Raw genomic sequence first — 18,869 nt, 5'->3', positions numbered from 1 at the left:
TTTTAAACAACGTGGTGCAAAACATGAAAATTAAGGTTTCGCTGGTCTGAAAATTGCAACAAATAATGCCAAACACGTCTTGCCCCTTATTGCGCCGGTTGTATAATAAGGCCCATAGTGTCTCATCAGACACTAACCATAATTTAACCATGGTATCTCTGGTGATTTGAACAAATGTCAATTGTACAAATAACATGGTTGCAATCACAGATTCATACATTGATTTAAATGACTACTATGTTCTCTATTACGAATAATATTATAAACTATATTATAAAACAGGCGGTACAGTGGCTCAGTGGTTAGCACTGTCCCCTCATAGAAAGAGGGCTGCTAGTTCGAGTCCCGGCTGGACCAGTAGCCATTTCTGTGTGGAGTTTGAATGTTCTCCCCGTGTTTGCATGGGTTTCCTCCAGGTGCTCCAGTTTCCCCCACAGTCCAAAGACATGCACTATATGTAAAACATATACATCGGAATAGATGGCGGTTCATTCCACTACGGCGACCCCTGATATATAAGAGACTAAGCTGATGGCCATAAAGGATTGCAAATAAATGTTTTACTACATGCTTCACATGGGTGAGTGGGCCTGACAAACCATGTGTAGGACGCACACTTTTCCTCCCCTTATGTGCCATACACTTTATTATAAACATAAAACATTTGTGGAATCATTTTGGATAAATGCATCTGCTAATGACTAGTGGGTATGGCTGTCGCCTCACAACAAGAAGGTCGCTGGTTCGAGCCTCGGCTGGGTCAGTTGGCATTTCTGTGTGGAGTTTGCCTGTTCTCTCCATGTTGGTGTGGGTTTGCTCCAGGTGCTCTGGTTTCCCCTACAGTCCAAAGACATGCGCTATAGGTGAATTGGGTAGGCTAAATTGTCTGTAGTGTGTGTGGATGTTTCCCAGTGACAGGTTGCAGCTAGAAGGACATGCGCTGCGTAAAACATGTGCTGGATAAATTGGCAGTTCATTCTGCTGTGGCGACCCCGGATTAATAAAGTGACTAAGCCAAAAAGAAAATGAATGAATAACGAATGACTCATTGTAAATGTACAGTTATCACATGGAATTTTTCCATTGAGACCGGATGATGATATTTCAGTTGATATATTACTTTGCAACACCGTAAAAAGTGAAAACTTAAACAAATTACTTCAGCTTGTTACAGCTACGTGAATGAATTAGCTTCCACTTAATTTATTGTAGTTTTTTGGGAATAAATAAGTTGGATTTTTTTTTTTCCTTTAGGTGTAAGAAGTTTAAGTAATTTATTTAAGTTGATCCAATGAGGCTCTTTTTCAATTTATTCAAAATTCCTCTCACATCAAACAGGGTGTCCGCTGGGTCTTAAAAACTTTATTTTAGGCCTTAAGTCTTAAATTCACTGAACTATCGTGTTGTAGGTCTTAAAGGGCACCTATGGTGAAAAATCTACTTTTCAAGCTGTTTAGACAGACATGTGTTTAGTTGGACCAATTGGAGCGGTTTTGAGATTGACTGCAACTTGACGTAGGAGTGCGGTCCCCCTGCCTACCAATATTGAATGACAGGTGCGCATTAACATGTCCTCAGTTTGTTGTTTCACGTCTGCCATTTTCAGCGTGTGAGTCAAAGCGATGTCACCAAAGGAACACCTTTGCTTTATTTTTGGATGTAAGGCTCATTGGGAGCCTTCATCATCTTCCTGCAAATGAGCAACAGACATTTTACATTTATTGGCCATTTGCACTGAACACGCAGTGAATGCAATGTATCGAGATTCGGGCCATTAAAAAACAGCTGATCCACCAAGTCTTTCAGCACTCTCTCCGAAAACACTCGATTGATCTCAGCTGGTGGATCAACATTCACCACATGATCTCTCACATCGGCGCCATTGTTTGTAACTTTAGGTGGGTTTGCAAACGTGTACTTTTCATTGCTTCAGATTCATTGATTCCACAACAGTAGTCTCTGCTTGGTCTGTGTTCGAGTCATACATGTACAGCTGAATGCTGGTCCTCTCACTCATGTTACTTCTCTGTCTGCCTGTCTGTTGCCATACACAAAGCGGGGGAGCTCTTGGCTCCACCCCCCTGTTAAGTTGTGAAGCAACACACCCCTAAAACAACATCCTGTGTACATGCCCCCAAATTTACACTTTTTAACAAATTATAATAAAAAAATCTAAATTATGTTTTGAACTGAACCTAAACTGGCACACACAGAAGAACCATAATTAGAGGCTGAGCACAGGATCGGAATGAGTCACGATTTTGAGGGTCTAAACATGCCCGAAAACTCACTTTGCACACGCCCCAGAAGTGGCGAAAATTTACATTTGTTATAGGTTTCGGAAGTGGGTGTGGTAAAATGACTCGACAGCGCTACCTATGCACTTTTGACAGACTAGCCCCCGAGCTAAAAATCACACACAAATATGAAAATTGGCACACACCTCAAACATGCCAAAACCTACGAAAAAGTCTCTTGGAGCAAAATCTCAAACCCAACAGGAAGTCACATATATTTTTTTTAACTTCCTGTGCCGAAAAAGTGCCATTTTTGCCATTTCCAGGCGTATTTTAACAAACTCCTCCTAGGGATTTTATTCGAGCCACACCAAAATTGGGTTTTGTCATCTAAAGGCCTTGTCGATGTTAAATTGCAAAGATCTTAAAGATCATTTTTGTTAAAGGGCGTGTCTGTGGCTGTCTTGCAAACTTTGACGATTCACCATGAAACAGGAAGTTATTATAACTCAGGCATGCATTGTCCGATCTGCCTCAAAATTCACACGTTTAATAACAGTCCTGACCTGAACATGTTTACTTGTCAATATCCAGTTACAGTCATAGCGCCAACTGTTGGCAACAGGAAATTACATGTTTTACAGTGTAACAAACTCCTCCTACAAATTTTATCACGTCGAATCCATGTTCAATTAGTTCAATCCAAGGGCCTTTGTGATGCTAAATTATGAAGATCTAGAGTTTGGTGCTTCGCCACGGAACAGGAAGTATTTTTACTCAGCCAAATAATGTCTGATGTGCCTGAAAATTCACAGGTTCGATGAGATTCCTCTCCTGAGGACATCTACATGCCAATAATGAGTCACAGTCATAGCCCCACCTGCTGACAGGAGGAAGTTTGGCATAAATCAGTGATTTTCTCACCGGGCGGCGGTGAACCCGGGTGCGAGGTCCCTTTCATCGCTGCTTGCAACTTTAATATTAATATTAAATCTTAAAAAAGGGGTAAAATAGGTGCCCTTTAAATCATTTTAAATAGGTCTTAATTTAGCTTTGCCTATGTAAAGCTACTCAGTTGGACTGACATCTATCCAATCACCAACAAAACATTTCAATAAAACCTTTTTCATTATAGTTAAGTTTTTTTATTGCAAAGGGATAAAATTGACAACAGCTGTTGTCCCATTAAAATCCCTAATAAGGGAAAGAAAACTAAAAACATTTATATGATTCCTCATGATAATACCAGGTCATTAGAAAAAAAAATGTGTTTAACACTGTATAAGTCTAAAATTTCATTCTTAATGGTCTTAAAAGGGTGTTATAAAGTCTTAAATTTGACTTGTTAAAATTTGCAGAAACCCTGATCAAAGCTTTACAAGAATCATTATGCTGAAGACACTCATATAATAAACAGATAATATTACATGAATGTCTGTGCTGTGCATTTTGATTTGCTTATTGCATATGTTGCTTATGTACAGTGAAATATGGGAAACATAAATTTCATAAACGACACCAGACTTGATAAATGATAAATAAATGAAAATATTTAAACTTTAACCTCTTAAGGCCCAAGGTGTTTTTTTACATGCATTTTTTATTTTTATTTGCTATTTGGGCTTATTGGAACCTAATTAAAAAAAAAAACCTATGATTCATCTTTTGATATGATGTACCTTTAGAGAAAATGATGTCCATATATGTGAACATATATGTTCGAATTTACATAAAACACTTTTTCCTGACTGTTTTTTATGCAAAAATAACATATACATTTTTTTGAACATGTTTTGACTAAAAGAGAGTTAAAAATAGTGTTTGGGACATTTCATAAGCTGCAAAACAGATGCCTGATGACACTGTATGTCTGTAAGAAAATATAAAACATTCAAAGTATTAAATAGCCACTTAAGAGCTAAAATGTGCTGTCCACGTATGTGGTCACTAAGCCCTAGGAGGTTTTAATACACACATTACTTTAACAAGTTAGCACTTAAATACTATTTTGGCAAAGAGGAGAATAAGTACTCTAGCTCTGCTTTCTCCTTTTTTTCTATATAATGCAAAATATAATTTTTCCTTTTGGCCTGACCTGGATGTGTTTTTGTGAGAAAATATTATGTCATCATTCTTTCGAGGTATTGCTTATATAAATACCCTCTTACACACACACAAAGACTTCATTGTTAAAATAGTCCTCAAAATGACCAAGATGAGACCACTTTTTGTCATCATGTGAGCGTGCTTTTGAACACACACACTGGTGTGAAGCTGATTCTCAGTGCGGTAGGTAAGACAGACCATCATTTTCAAGAAGTGCTCAGGAAAAAAAAACGTCTGGTCCTCCACGCCCACAAAACTTGATTATTACTATAGACGTGTGCGTTAGGAAACCCAGAGGTGCTCTCGGTCACCATGGCAACACACAGCATGGTCTGGCGGGATTCTGGCTGTGAGAAGCGGATACGTCAGGGTCGAGCACCATGAGGGGCCCCGGGACCCCTTCCGGACTGTGAATTCACATCATCACATACGACAGATCACACATGTGCTTGGCTCATTTCACCGCTCTGCTCCTCTATTCCCATTGTGATAACATGATTCACCGGATATTATGTTTCCCTCCGTGTTTCCGTCCAATTACCCAGAGCTCTGTGGAAATGAGACTGGCTCCAGGAAGTCTTTAAATGACCGGGGCGATCTGGCTCACACTGATCTGGTCTGTGGCTAATGCCTCTTTATGAGTCCCTGGACGGTTGGATCCAAGAAAAACTGATTCAGACTGGAACTGGCAACCTGCCCCCATACAGTAAACTGGATGTGTGTGACATTCTCCAATGAGTGACCTTTAAAGGGATGTAATTGTTATTTATAAGCTAATGCTTGCAGACAGCTACTGTGGCGTGACGTCAATTAGCACAGGCGATCATATTGACTCAGCTTTCAGTCTGTGTAAATGAACTGGAACATGTTCATTGTGCATCCTGTAGATTGGAACGTTTAAAACATTCATCAGTTAGCGGTTTTTGAATTTAAGTATAAGACTGAAACATTACACATTGCCTTGACTAATGGAATACGATCTGGTCCATGGTGTGGCTAGAAACTGCCTACATCGTTATTGGCATTGATTGATCCACATTGAACCATTAAAATCGCTGAAACCTTTTTATTCCTCAAAATGTTCTTTAGGTCACCCTGAAGGCACAGGATGTCAACATGACGTCATATTGACAATGTACCCCAATGTACCCCAATGTTGTGGGAATGTTGGATTTTGTTTGGAAATGAAAATCGAGTTGACATCAGAACTCATCGTCAGGCCGACATCAATGTCCAACCTAAAATAGGTTGGTTTAGTACTATTGTGCTAGTTATATTTTATGAAAGGGTCCCAAAAAGTGGTATGGTATTTTGGTACCATTCACAACTTCTGGCAGTGGAAACAACACATATAATTGCGTACTCTACCGAAGTCTTCTGCTCAGTGGAAACAACCCATTATTAAAGACAAAGGGCCCTATCATACACCCGGCGCAATGTGGCGCAAGGCAGAGTCGTTTTGACATTTTGCGCCGCGCTGTTTAAATAACAAATGCATTTGCACTTATATGTGCGCCCGTAGGGGTTTTGGTCTAAAAAAGGAGGCATGTTGAGGTGTTCTGTTGGTGCATTGCTATTTTGACGAACTTAAATAGACTGTTCAATAGACCAGATCAAATCAGGGTATGGTCCAGTGCAGAGCGCATTAGTTGTGCGCCTCGCTTACACATTGCTTAATACATACAGGGTGTACAGCAATACGCAAATGTCTTTACAAATGAAAAAGAGTGAAAGGATTAAAATATTTATATTTGTTTAAATTATATTTGTATAAAATTATATTTGTTTTATTAAAAACAAGCTTATATTTGCCCAACTGTCAGGTTTTGGACCATATATGGGGTATAACATGTGTGGTTGGATATAACGTTTTTGACCACACTTTGTTATTATTGTTAATTTATTTGTTTGCTGGAAATTAGAACTGAACTTAGAAATAGTTTTGAAACAAATCTTTGCGCTTAACAAACGAAATTAATTTTGTAGGCTAATGGATGTCTGTGCGTACAACACGTTTCCTTATCCACGAGAGTGAAAGTAAAAGTAAATAAGGCTCATCTCTCATTCTCGCGCTGCAGATGCTCTGTTTAACTGTTTTCTCGCTAGTGAAGCGCTCAGTTTTTTCACTTACAAAGTCCGCTAGTAAATAGCAACTGCACCATGGCGTGACGCAACTGACTCTTAAAGGAAATGGGAGATGAGACTCTGATTTGTTTATTCTCAAAACACACCTATAACTCATAAGGAGAATAAGCTCAACCCTGTTAAACCATGCGCCATGGCGCAAAGTGGATTTTTCCGTCCTTAAAATAGCAAAAGAGGATTCTGACATGCCCTTAATGCGTTTGCGCCCTGCACTTTGCACTTTGTGCATGGATCGTCAAAATAGAGCCCAAACTGTCAGAAGTTGTGACATGTGGAGTCCCACAAGGCTCAACTCTGGCACCTCTCCTGTTCAACCTTTTTTTGCTCCCTCTGAGCCAAATAATGAGAAAGAACCAAATTTCCTACAGAAGCTATGTTTATGACACTCAGATCTACTTAGCCTAACTGCCTAATGACTACAGCCCCATTGACACCCTCTACCAATGCATTGATGAAATTAACAGTTGGATGTGCCAAAACTTTCTTTAGCTTTCTTTAATAAAGAGAAAACATTTTTCAAAGAGAAAATTTTGACTTTGTTATTATTTATTTATTTATTTATTTATTTATTTATTTATTTATTTATTTATTCTTGTTAATGTAAAGCACTTTGAATTGCCAATGTGTATAAAATGTGCTATATAAATAAACTTGCCTTGCCTTGCCTAGTATACAAGGGCTGGTGAAATTCAAGATTACATCATCCGGTTTAATTTTTATAGCACAATACATACAGTATTGTTCACTTAGTTTGTTAAGTCAGTGTGTTTTCAGTGTTACAATCAGGAAGTTCTCTTTTCATATAGAAGTGTGGCAAAGTAATAGCTATATGTTACAGATAATTAAGATTGTGTCATGTTTTTCCTCCAGCGATTAAATGTGAATGTTATCCCAGAAATCAAACAAGCACTAAAACAATGTTAAGCCAACAGTGGCATATCAACATTATTAATTAGTTTTTGTAGCTCAAACAATAGAGAGTGACAGCAAAATGTATTCCCAGAGAGAATTTGGGATAAAAGTGTCAAATATGTAATTGTCTTTGAGCTATCTGCAATTGGTTCTACACCATGTTTGCTTTATGAGTTTCCTGAAGTTTGCTTTATGAGTTTCCTTGAACACAAAAGCATATATCTAGAAAAAGTTGGTAACTGATAGTCATATACTATTAGCTGCTATACAATTCTACTGTAAATTGTTATTATTATATTATTCTACTGTATATTGTTCAATTAAAGGATTAGTTTAACCGATGGAAGGTAGTATTTATTCACCCTTAATTAGTCCAATCTCCTGAAAAATTTGCTCATCTTCAGGACATAAATTATAATATTTTAGATGAAATCTCTCTCATTCGCCTTAGACAGCAATGATCCTGAGATGTTCAAAGTCTAAAAAGAAACCAAAAAAATTAGTTGAAACATTCCATGTGACTTCAATGGTTCAACTGTGACGAAATGAAGCTCCAAGAACACTTTTGTGCATCCATAATTCATAAAAACAACTTTCTTTGCTTAAATCTTCCCAGGATGAGAATATATACACTTTTAAAACACATCTGTGTTGTTTCTTAACACGCTCACTGTATGTGTCTAGTTAAGGACAGGACATTTTGTATTATTTTTAAATCAACCCATGTGTTATTCTACTTAACACAAGCTGTATCAATGTATCAAGACATTTGTGACAAAACAATTTCTGACAATATTTTTTTCTTCTGAAGAAAGTCTTATTTGTTTTATTTCAGCTAGAATAAAAGCAGTTTTAAATTTTTTAAACGCCATTTTAAGGACAAAATTATTAGCTCCTTTAAGCTATTTTTTTTTGATAGTCTACAGAACAAACCATCGTTACACAATAACTTGCCTAATTAACATAATTAACCCAGTTAAGCCTTTAAATGTCACTTTAAGCTGTATAGAAGTGTCTTGAAAAATATCTAGTCAAATATTATTTACTGTCATCATGTCAAAGATAATTTAATCAGTTATTAGAAATGAGTTATTAAAACTATTATATTTAGACATGTGCTGAAAAAATCTTCTCTCCGTTAAACAGAAATTAGGGAAAAAATTAAACAGGGGGGCTGATAATTCTGACCTCAACTGTATATAGTCATCTGCGGTCTTTCGAATGCCTGCATGTGCAGCAGTAATGTCCTGTACCCTTCAAAGTGCTCTGAATACACTGAATCTGACAGTTCCACAGCTCAAATGTATTGTGGAATTAGTTTAATTGCTTTCCCAAAAAAAAGAACACAACATATCTGTTTATCATATCATATTTTATCTTTTAAAATGATATAGAGAGCATTGTAAGTACAAGTAAACACATTCCCATTAGTCGATGTTGTGAAATGATTGCCTGTGGAGATCAGCATCTTGGCACTGCAGATATACTAGAAGAAGAGCTTTAGTATTGCTCGAGTTGCAGATCTGTGTTTGTAGGCGAGCGCAGAGGGGGACGAAAAGCACTAGAGTTATGACTCCTCCTGTTGCGCTCGCCCTCGCTGTGGAAGTCATTTATAATTCTGGATTAAGTCAGGCAGATAGCGAGGTCAACTGCAGCTGCCTTAAGCACAAAAGGCAACATCATTTCCTTCTAAAGCTATTAGACTTCAAAGTAGCAACAGCGCTTTCTAGCTCTCCATTGATTGCTTTTATGATTACTGCAATGGCAATACGTCTAACTTTCTTGCCTCCTTTCTCACACTTCATCATTATCTGTCCTCCCCCCTTCCCTCTTCATCTCTTGTTTATCTCCAACCAAACATCACCATCATTCCTTTTAGAGTGCAGGTAGAGTTCTATGTGAATGAAAACACTTTCAAGGAACGCCTGAAGCTGTTCTTCATCAAAAACCAAAGATCCAGTGAGTTCGGGGCAGCTCTAATTGTGGCTTTTCTTGTCCTGTGAGGTGGTAGTTTGTTTTTTTGCTTTCACGTGGAGTGCTGTTGACCCCTGTGAGTGGCTCTGTGGAGCTGGTGCTGGGTAATTGGTTGGTCTTGTATATGTTTCTGGTCGTTTGATGTGCTGTCCTCTAGTTGTCGTGTCCTGTCCGTGAGCACTGGGCTTTGTGTGTCTGCTGTTTGTGGAGCTCTTTGTAATGCTGATTTGGTGACGGCCTTGCGCTCTTGTGTGCAGGTTTGAGAGTGCGACTCTTCAACTTCTTCCTGAAGGTTCTGAGCTGCTTGCTGTACATCGTACGAGTCCTGCTGGATGACCCGCGGGAGGAGAGAGACTGGTGAGGCTAATGGGACTCAACAGGAAAAGCTGTTTCAGTAGAGTTATTCAGCATCTTATACTCTGTTACTGGGGAAGTACCTTTACAAAAGGTCCAGAGGTACATGTTTGTACTTGTTAGGTCCAAAAGATAACCTGATAGGTACAAACGTGTACCTTTAAAAACAGGTAATAATGACAGGTATTGTATCTTTATTTCTGTGAGTGTGGGTTATGAAATTTTTTTTCAAAGGTTTCATAAACAGGACCGGTTTAACCCTGCTCACTTCATGTATTTTTTCTGATCGCATAGCTATATTTCATTTATGTTTGGCCATATAAATGTTTCTCTGCTAAACAGATACAATTAAATCCAATCTGCAAGTTCTCCATGCTATACATAAAAACAACTAGGTTACTTTAACTAAAGTGTCAAATATACCTACTTACTCCCAGGGCCGTTTATATTAAGCTGCACCATCCCTGCAGGCACAGGACATCAACATGACGCCATATTGACATTGTACCCCAACATACCCCAACGTCGTGGGAAAGTTGGATTTTGTTTGGACATGAAAATCGAGTTGACGCCAGAAACCAATGTCAGGTCGACGTCAATGTCCAACCTAAAATCAATCAAATATCAACGTCTAATCATGTTACACCTTGACATTGTGTGGATGTTACCACTATGACATCTATCAGACGATGGATTTTGGTCAATTTTTCCAACTCAACCTAAAATCAACCAATTATCGACGTAAGTTGACATCATTATTGGACGTCAAGATAAAGTGGTCCTTAGACGCTGACTAGACCTTGAATTTTGGTCACCTGTCATGACCTAAATCTAACCTAATGATGTTGTGTGCCTGCTGGGATTTTGGTCTTTCTAAACATCAAATTTTTATGAAATGGGTGGAAAGCTCAACCCCCAAACTGGAGGACCAGGACATACACACATACAATTTACCTTACCCAATTCACCTGTACTGCATGTCTTTAGACATGTGGAGGAAACCGGAGCACCCACACGAACACGGGGAGAACATGCAAACTCCACACAAAAATGCCAACTGACCCAGCTGGGGCTCAAACCAGCGACTTTCCTGCTATGAGACGACAGCACTACCCACTACGCCACCATGCCACCCAATGTGTCAAATACCAAATTTTATTCAACTAGTTTTTTTTTTTTTACAGCAACATAAGCTATATATCATTTTCAGCATACAAATGATTTTATATGTAAACTACAGGAGGCTACGTCTCATGCTCCAGTAAAACATCAGCACAAAGTGCTCAAGGCTCCACGATTACTGTCACTAAAGACTAAATAAACATTTATTTAAATGAATAAAATAATAAAATAAAATAAAATAAACATAGCAAATTCCCACTGACTTGTATTGCTGTGACTTGAATTATTCATGTTTGAATGAACTATCTCTTCAATGTCCTTCAAAGTTTTGAAAATAACTATTTGCAGTTGTGTAGGAAGTATAAAGCATAGGAAGCAAGAGAAATAAATGACTTGTGGGAATTCCTCAAAACATAAATATCTGTAAAAAAAAAATACTGTGACAAATGCCACAAGGTAAAGTCAAAAAACATTGTCTGGAGATTGGAAAAATGGCCTATGACACCAGAATGTGAAAGAATCACACAGGAACAGGACTTCTGTGTACAAGAGTTTTATGGGCTGGAGTCCACAAAATATAAACCTGTGGGTGATAACAGAACTTATTTTGGGGGAAATTGGACAGAAACTTGTGGCATAAGACTTAAAAATTGGTCCATTCAATAGCAAGATTTTGAGGGTAAAAAATGCAGTTTGCGATGACCAATCCAGTAAATTCTGCGGTCCACATTATTTTGAGAATCTCAAATACATAACTGGGCTGCATTTTCTGATACATGTCATTTACATGTCCTTTTTGTATGCGTCTGTGTAAAGGCATGGCTTGTTGCGCATATATTACCTTGCTGAGCTAAACCTTTCCCTAAACCCAACTGATAGTGCCTTCTAAAGCAAACGTGAATAGAAAATCCTTGACCTTGACTCGAACCCAGCCTCTTTACATCCCAAGTACAACACTGTACAAGGTGAGGTACCAAGCAACTGACCAAGGCAGAATAGCCATCCAAGTGCAGGTATTGACACGAATGCATTTGATTACAAATTATAGCAGCTTTTCTGTGGTATTTATTTGGCACTGTATAAAGAACCATGTGAAAATAATGCTTTATTCCTTGATAATATGTCCCCTGTAAATATCGGCATGATACTGCCTGTAGCTTTTTTTTTTTACCTACAAACTGCTGGAAAATGTATGTCAAATTATGTTTTATACAGCACATATTTCTAGTGAGTCTGTGTTGCATAAAGCCCAGCTCACACAGTTTTTAGTTTTAGTTGTTATCTTAGCAACATGCTAATAGTTCATTCATTTATTTTATTCTCGGCTTAGTCCCTTTATTATTCAGGGGTCGTCACAGCGGAATGAACCACCAACTTATCCAGCATATTTTAGTTTTACACAGCGGATGCCCTTCCAGCTGCAACCCATCACTGGAAACACCCATACACACTCTCATTCACACACAAACACTATAGACAATTTAGACTACCCAATTCACCTATACCACATGTCTTTGGACTTGTGGGGAAACCGGAGGAAACCCACGCCAACACGGGAAGAACATGCAAACTCCACAGAGAAATGCCAACTGGCCCAACCGGGACTTGAACCAGCGACCTTCTTGCTGTGAGGCTAACGTGCTACCCACTGCACCACCGTGCAGCCCATGCTAATAGTTAACTAACGTTTTCAATCTGAGGTTTCGCAAAGCTGTTTGCTGCCTTGCAAAGTTAGAACTTAACTTTATGGTCATTCGTAAAACTGGGCCAACTCTCGAAGTGCATTAAGACATCACAGTTGAATTGAAAGACCTTCTAAGAAGCATCACACAGTGATAAGATTTTTGGTGGCTAACTGCTAACTATCAGTGTGATTCGTATCTGTAAGTTACTTTATTCACTTGAGATCGCTGATCAAGGCTGTTGTTTATAAATGTTTCTTCTCGATTCAACTGTAACAGGCTGTTTGCACTTGTATTGGTCATTGCTGCATTATATCACAGCTGATTTTCATAAAATGGCATTTTGCCACATCGCCAACGGCGGTTGTCACTCATGTCACTGGAAGTCACCAACTCTGATTAAAAGTCTGAAGACAGAGACGGCTATAGAATGTTAGAGAGTCTGTTACAGATATAAGTGTCAATGAAAACAAGTAAAAAACATAAGTGTTTGCTGCCAAAGTGAAGTAGAACAGCATAGCAAGGAGCTCATGCCAAAAAAACCAAGTCAAAAGAAAAAAAAATGTCAGCGAAGAAAAAGGATGGTCAAAAGTGAAAACTGTGAGTTCTATTTTCAGTTCAGAGAAGAGTTCACGTTGTGTCGGAGAGAGAGAGCGTGGGTGGATGGGGGAAAGTCAGATCTGGAGGAACAATCTGAAGAAGATTGAAGTGCCTTTGGAAAGTCCATGCATAAAACTGCTATCTATGTGTATTTGCTTCCCCTGCAGCCCTGGCTGTCTCAGACAGAATGCCTCTGCCCACAACAGAAGCCATTTTGACTGGTAAGTGTCCATGCTTTTGACTTTGGAATGAGAAATGAAGATGGTGGCCGAGAGCCAGATACATACAGACATGTAGCCTTTTTATTGGAGAACATCTGAAGAAAATCAATACAAATTTGTAATGTATGTCAGTCTTTTGAAGATGGATATCTGGTTTGTAAATAGAACTTCTAGCTCTTCTGATATTTCATATTAATCCTAAGTAGATAAAATGAAATGGAAAAAGTGGACTTTTTCTCCAGAAGAACTTTAAAGATGATTCATAAAGTGTAAGTTTCAGTCTTTCACTTTAACTGTCAAAAAATAAATGAAGACACATATACAGGCAAAACAATATTAATATTAAATCAATGATAAGACATTGAGATCTTGTGCTACACTGTAAAAAAATATCTGTTAATTGACAGGTTCTGTATTTTGTGTGTTTTGTGTTCATTAAGAGTTGTTAATTGCATCATGGGAGTTTTGTTTTATTGACTTTCGATGTCGGAAATTCAAAACTGCAGATTAACAAAGTGACCTTTATTGCCATTTTAGTAGTTTGAGTCAAGATATTGTTTAAGAAATAATATATAGAGAATTAGTCTGTAAAATAACAGAAAATGTACTGGCAGTTTATTGGCTGATTTTTGTACCATAATGTACATCACATCACGTTTTACATAGCCCGAGGCACATTTTTCCAATGAGTTTTTGTTTAAACAAAGCCCAGCTCACACAGTTTTTAGTTTTATTTGTTAGCTTAGCAACATGCTATTAGTTAACATATGGCTCCAATCTGAGGTTTCTAAAAGAATAGCAGCTGTTGGCTATCTTGCAACTTAGAGTTTAACTTTATGGTAATTCATAAAAGGTGGAATCTATCTCACTGCATTTAGGCACCAAAGTTGAATAGGAAGACCTAAGAAGCAACAGCACATTGATAACACCATTTTTGGTGGCTAATTGCTAACTATCACTGTGATTCTGTAAAGTCAACCCTGCTAATCTGCAAAGGGACTTTTATTCCCATTTTAGTAGTTTGAGTCAAGATTGTTTAAGAAATAATAGAGAGAATTAGTCTGTAAAATAACAGAAAATGTACTTACAGTTTATCGGCATATTTTTTTAACATAATTTACATTACAAACACAGAAAATATATCACATTAAACTATTAAAAATGTGAGCAAAATTTATTTTTTTACCTACAAACTGCAGGAAAACATATAAAGAGTTCTGATGCAAAAACCGCTAAACGCCACTTGAGCTAATGACATTGAGTGAATGCTTTAGGCACGTAGTTCAACAAATAGATTTGCTTCTAATCATCCAAATCGCAGCGTCAGCGCATTCAGAATTAACAGTTTGTTGGCAAAAGCTGCTATATCCCGAGAACCAATCAGAAGGCGCAAATCAAATCATATGTTTTCAATGTAACGGCGGGCTGATACACCAGCTTTGTGAGAAGACTGATTTATTCCGCTTTAGATTTCGATTTTAAAAGACAGAGTTTGATGAACTGGATGAGGCTGTCCGACTGTCAGTGTATGGTAAATAAAAATGTCCCCTACCTCAAAACTCTGCATTATAAGAAAAAGAAAACACACTGTACACACTTTACTGTGTCGGAAGTGTAGCATGCATTCATAATGTTTTTTTTGCACAGCCATGCTACTTTGAATGAGTCTAATTTACCATACATTAAACGGCAACTGCGTTTCACGAAAGACCGAGTTAAGATGCCGTTCTTTTATCCAGCATGGATGCTATGAGGATAAACAAGAGACCAAGATCTTAAGTGTGGTGAGAATAAATGAATGACAGCTTTTAAAAGTGTCAGAGAGACATCCACTTTTTGCCCACTTTTTTGTGTTTTATTTGCTATTTTAAGCAAATTTTAAAGATATAAACATAATGTGTAAAACTTTACAATATTTGTATTACTTCATAATACCTATAGATCTGATAAGCTTTTTATATTAATGGACTATGCAGAGATATTGATGTTTCATAATGTTTTTACACTACATTATTTGAATCTACCAAGCTTAGTTTACAATGTTTGCATTGTTAACATTGCTCTACTTAAACCACACTGAACTGAACTAAACTGAACTGAACTTAAACACTGAAAACTGAACTACACTGTTCCAATTTACTATGGCCTTTATGTGAAGCTGCTTTGACACAATCTACATTGTAAAAGCGCTGTACAAATAAAGGTGAATTGAATTGAAAAATTGGAATTGAATTACTTACATTAAATCAAAATCCCAAATATCAGAAATGACAACAGAGAGTTAAGATTTAATTAATGTCAGTTTTATGTTTTTGATTAATGCATTTACTTGACAGATTTAATTCATTCATTTTCCTTCTGCTTTGTCCCTGTTTTATCACAGTGGAATGAACCACCACTTACTTGGCAGATTTATAGATTTTTGATTTTAGGTGGTTTGTGTAATGTGTTTAATGTTTGGTAAAATAATTTATAATTGCATCTTTAGTGATTTTCAACTAACTGAAAATCTTGTCTCAATAGGTGGATTTAGAGGTTTTTGCTTAAAAAAGTAGACGTGGATTTAGCTGGTTTTGACACAAAAGAAAATTTACCTTGTTAAAAACCAAAGAATTGTCTAAAGTGACATTTTTGAAAAAAACTTATTTTATTTACCAGCTAAAAACCTTATCATTACCTATAAAATGAAACTTCTAAACCTAATTATAGGAGCTTGATAGAAAATTTCATTCTGATGGTCCGATGGATTTAGAGTAGAGGTGTGAATTGGTCTCACGGTTCAGTTCGGTTCCTATTATCATGCCATCGATTTGGTTCAATTCGATATCTCGGTGCATCACGGTGCATTGACAATGTGTTCCATACACAGTGGTATATTTTGGGAGGTGGCTATAACAAGCTGCCAGTATAAACACACACACACACACATAGACACACAGCACCACACTGTCTCTCATTCACACACATACACAAATATAGACAGCAACAAGCAAAAACACACACACACGCTCGCTCGGGAGCGATATTGTGAGACCGCCCACTCCTGTTAAAATTACACCAGAGTTACCGACCGCTCCCGCGCTTTATTCGGAAATTTATTCCCGCGCCGCATGAAATCTGGTCGGGTCCCGCGACAATGTACAGGTGCAGCCGCGGGAATGCCGACCTATATCCAGAAGTATCGCTGTAACAGCCAAGAGGAAAAGAGAGGGGAGGAAAAAGTCACGCCAGCAACCGGGAGGAAAAGAGAGGGGAGGAAAAGTCATGCCAGCAGCCGAGAGGAAAAGTCACGCCAGCAGGTGAAATGGGCTACAGAGAGAGAGAGAGAGAGAGAGAGAGAGAGAGAGAGAGAAATGGAGTTCACTTTCATTGCCTCAATCACAGAGAAATAGGGGCTTCTGCTGTAAGTGTCAGTGAAAGACTGTCCAGAAAACACACACACGCAGTGAAATTGTGCACAGTTTCTGCATTTTAAAGTAGTTGGTGCCTGTAGTGTTGTAAATACCCGCGCTCACCTTCCTCGCGATAGAGCGCATATGAGATAAATGAGATCAATACATAATAACTGGTTAGGATTATTACTGAACCGATACCAAATTGTCTGCGTTTGCATCGCAGTGCACCGAAGAAACAATTAATTTTGACACCCCTAATTTAGAGGGTTTTGCATCTGAACTCTTCATATGTCAAATTACATTTTATACTGTTTTTCCGTTTATGTTAACATTAAAACTTTTGATGGAAAGATCAAGATTCCATAGCGCAAGGATTCCATAAAATTTTTTTTTAGAAAGTCAAAAACTGTTGATAAAAATGCAAAAAACTGCTAGTTCACATTTGTGAAAAAACCCCAAAAACTGCTGAGCACAGTAGCATAATGGAACACAATGAGATTTACACTTTATAAGCTAGAAGATGTTATTTAACACTCTACTGATCAAAAAAAAAAAAAAACTAAGAAAATCTTACCTGAAGGTGAGAAGATACACTTTTTTTGTCAAATACAGTAGAGGTAATTATAATATACCCTGAAATAAAAACAAGTCATGACAACAAGACATAAATAAGTCATCATTTTCTGAAATTGAGATTTGAAAAAATAAGCTCTCATTAATGTGTTTTAGGATAGGATGCTATTTGGTCCATTTGTCTATTTGTAAATCTGTAATCTGAGCACTTAAAATAATCTAAATATTGAGAAAATCAGCTTTAAAGTTGGACAAACGTACTTAGCCAGGCATATTTCTAATAAAAGTGTATAGATATAGGTAACACTTTATTTTGATGGTCCATTTGAGTATTAGTAGACTGTCTGCTTAATATCTGTCGATACTGCTCCTAAACAGACATTTAACTGACTATAAGAAACTTTGCAAGTATATGTCAACTTATACTTACCCTAACCCCAACCCCAACCTAATAGTCTACTTATAATCTAAGATTAGAGAATTAGTTGGCATGTAGAGCCAATGTAACTTAAATTCAACAAACAGACCATCAAAATAAAGTGTGACCTAGATATATTTACACAACATTTACAAAATATCAAATCTTCACGGAACACAACCTTTTCTTAAAATCCTAATGATTTTGGCTCAAAAGCAAAATCTATACAATGTTTTTGTGCAACATGAGACAAGCTTCAGTGTCACAAATTAAATATAAAGATGTAATCAATTCCTTGTCAAGTGGGTCAACAAATCACTCTTATGGCTGTGTAATTGCATTGATTATAAATTGTAAATAACATGCAATAAGCCTGGAAGCAGAAACCTAACATTGATTTTTCATCAGGTTGCACCCTCAAATAATGTTACTCCAATGATGAGAAATAGATCAAGATAGACACAAGATCAATTTTTGTTCAGCTTAATTTAAATGCCCTTTTCAATATTTGTATAAGGCCTGTTATGTGTATTTGGAAGAGACTGTAAAATTGTTGATTAAACAAATCAACAAAGAACATTATCATGTTCACTTATAGTACTAACTGACTTGACTTTGTTTATGTCACATGTCTGCAAAAGTTCATAATGGGATTGACTGGAGTCTACTGTAGATTTTATCTAAGTAAAAATATTTAATCTTCATTGTGGAGAGTACACAAATTATTGTTGCCTATCTAAGTTTTAGGAACAACTTGACTTCTAGTTGATCATTTGGTAACAAAAGTGGCTTATAAGAAGGGCAAAGGCCTCTAGATTAGGCTTATTTTATCAAAATAAAATATGATCATGCCTTGATTTTAAATGATTTAATTAAAATAGTAAGGTCTGACTTTGCTTAGACAAAAATCTTGTCTCTTAACAGAAATAATGCACAATATAGAATAAAGACATAGTGCATCGGAAAAAGAATTAACATTGCGTGACTCACATGAGCTTGGAGGACTGCATCCATACATCTCTGCAATGATTCAAATAACTTATTAATAAAGTTATCTGGAATGGCAAAGAAAGCATTCTTGCAGGACTCCCAGAGTCCATCAAGATTCTTTGGATTCATCTTCAATGCCT

The 18,869-nt window shown here is 37.3% G+C and overlaps 1 protein-coding gene across 1 annotated transcript in view; it reads left to right on the top strand.

The window, feature by feature from the left end:
• The window catches only part of LOC130221640 (potassium channel subfamily T member 2), a 231,886-nt gene that overhangs the window by 72,637 nt on the left and 140,380 nt on the right, over window positions 1-18,869 (top strand). The window contains exons 2-4 of the mRNA XM_056454198.1: window positions 9,280-9,359; window positions 9,632-9,731; window positions 13,300-13,353. Of these exons, the coding sequence (XP_056310173.1) occupies window positions 9,280-9,359; window positions 9,632-9,731; window positions 13,300-13,353 (234 nt within the window). The remainder of the gene's footprint in view (window positions 1-9,279; window positions 9,360-9,631; window positions 9,732-13,299; window positions 13,354-18,869) is intronic.

The sequence above is a fragment of the Danio aesculapii genome, chromosome 3, assembly GCF_903798145.1.
Source record: "Danio aesculapii chromosome 3, fDanAes4.1, whole genome shotgun sequence".
Taxonomy (NCBI): domain Eukaryota; kingdom Metazoa; phylum Chordata; class Actinopteri; order Cypriniformes; family Danionidae; genus Danio; species Danio aesculapii.
The sequence above is the reverse complement of the archived record's forward strand: the minus strand, read 5'-3'. Positions and strand labels throughout refer to the sequence as shown.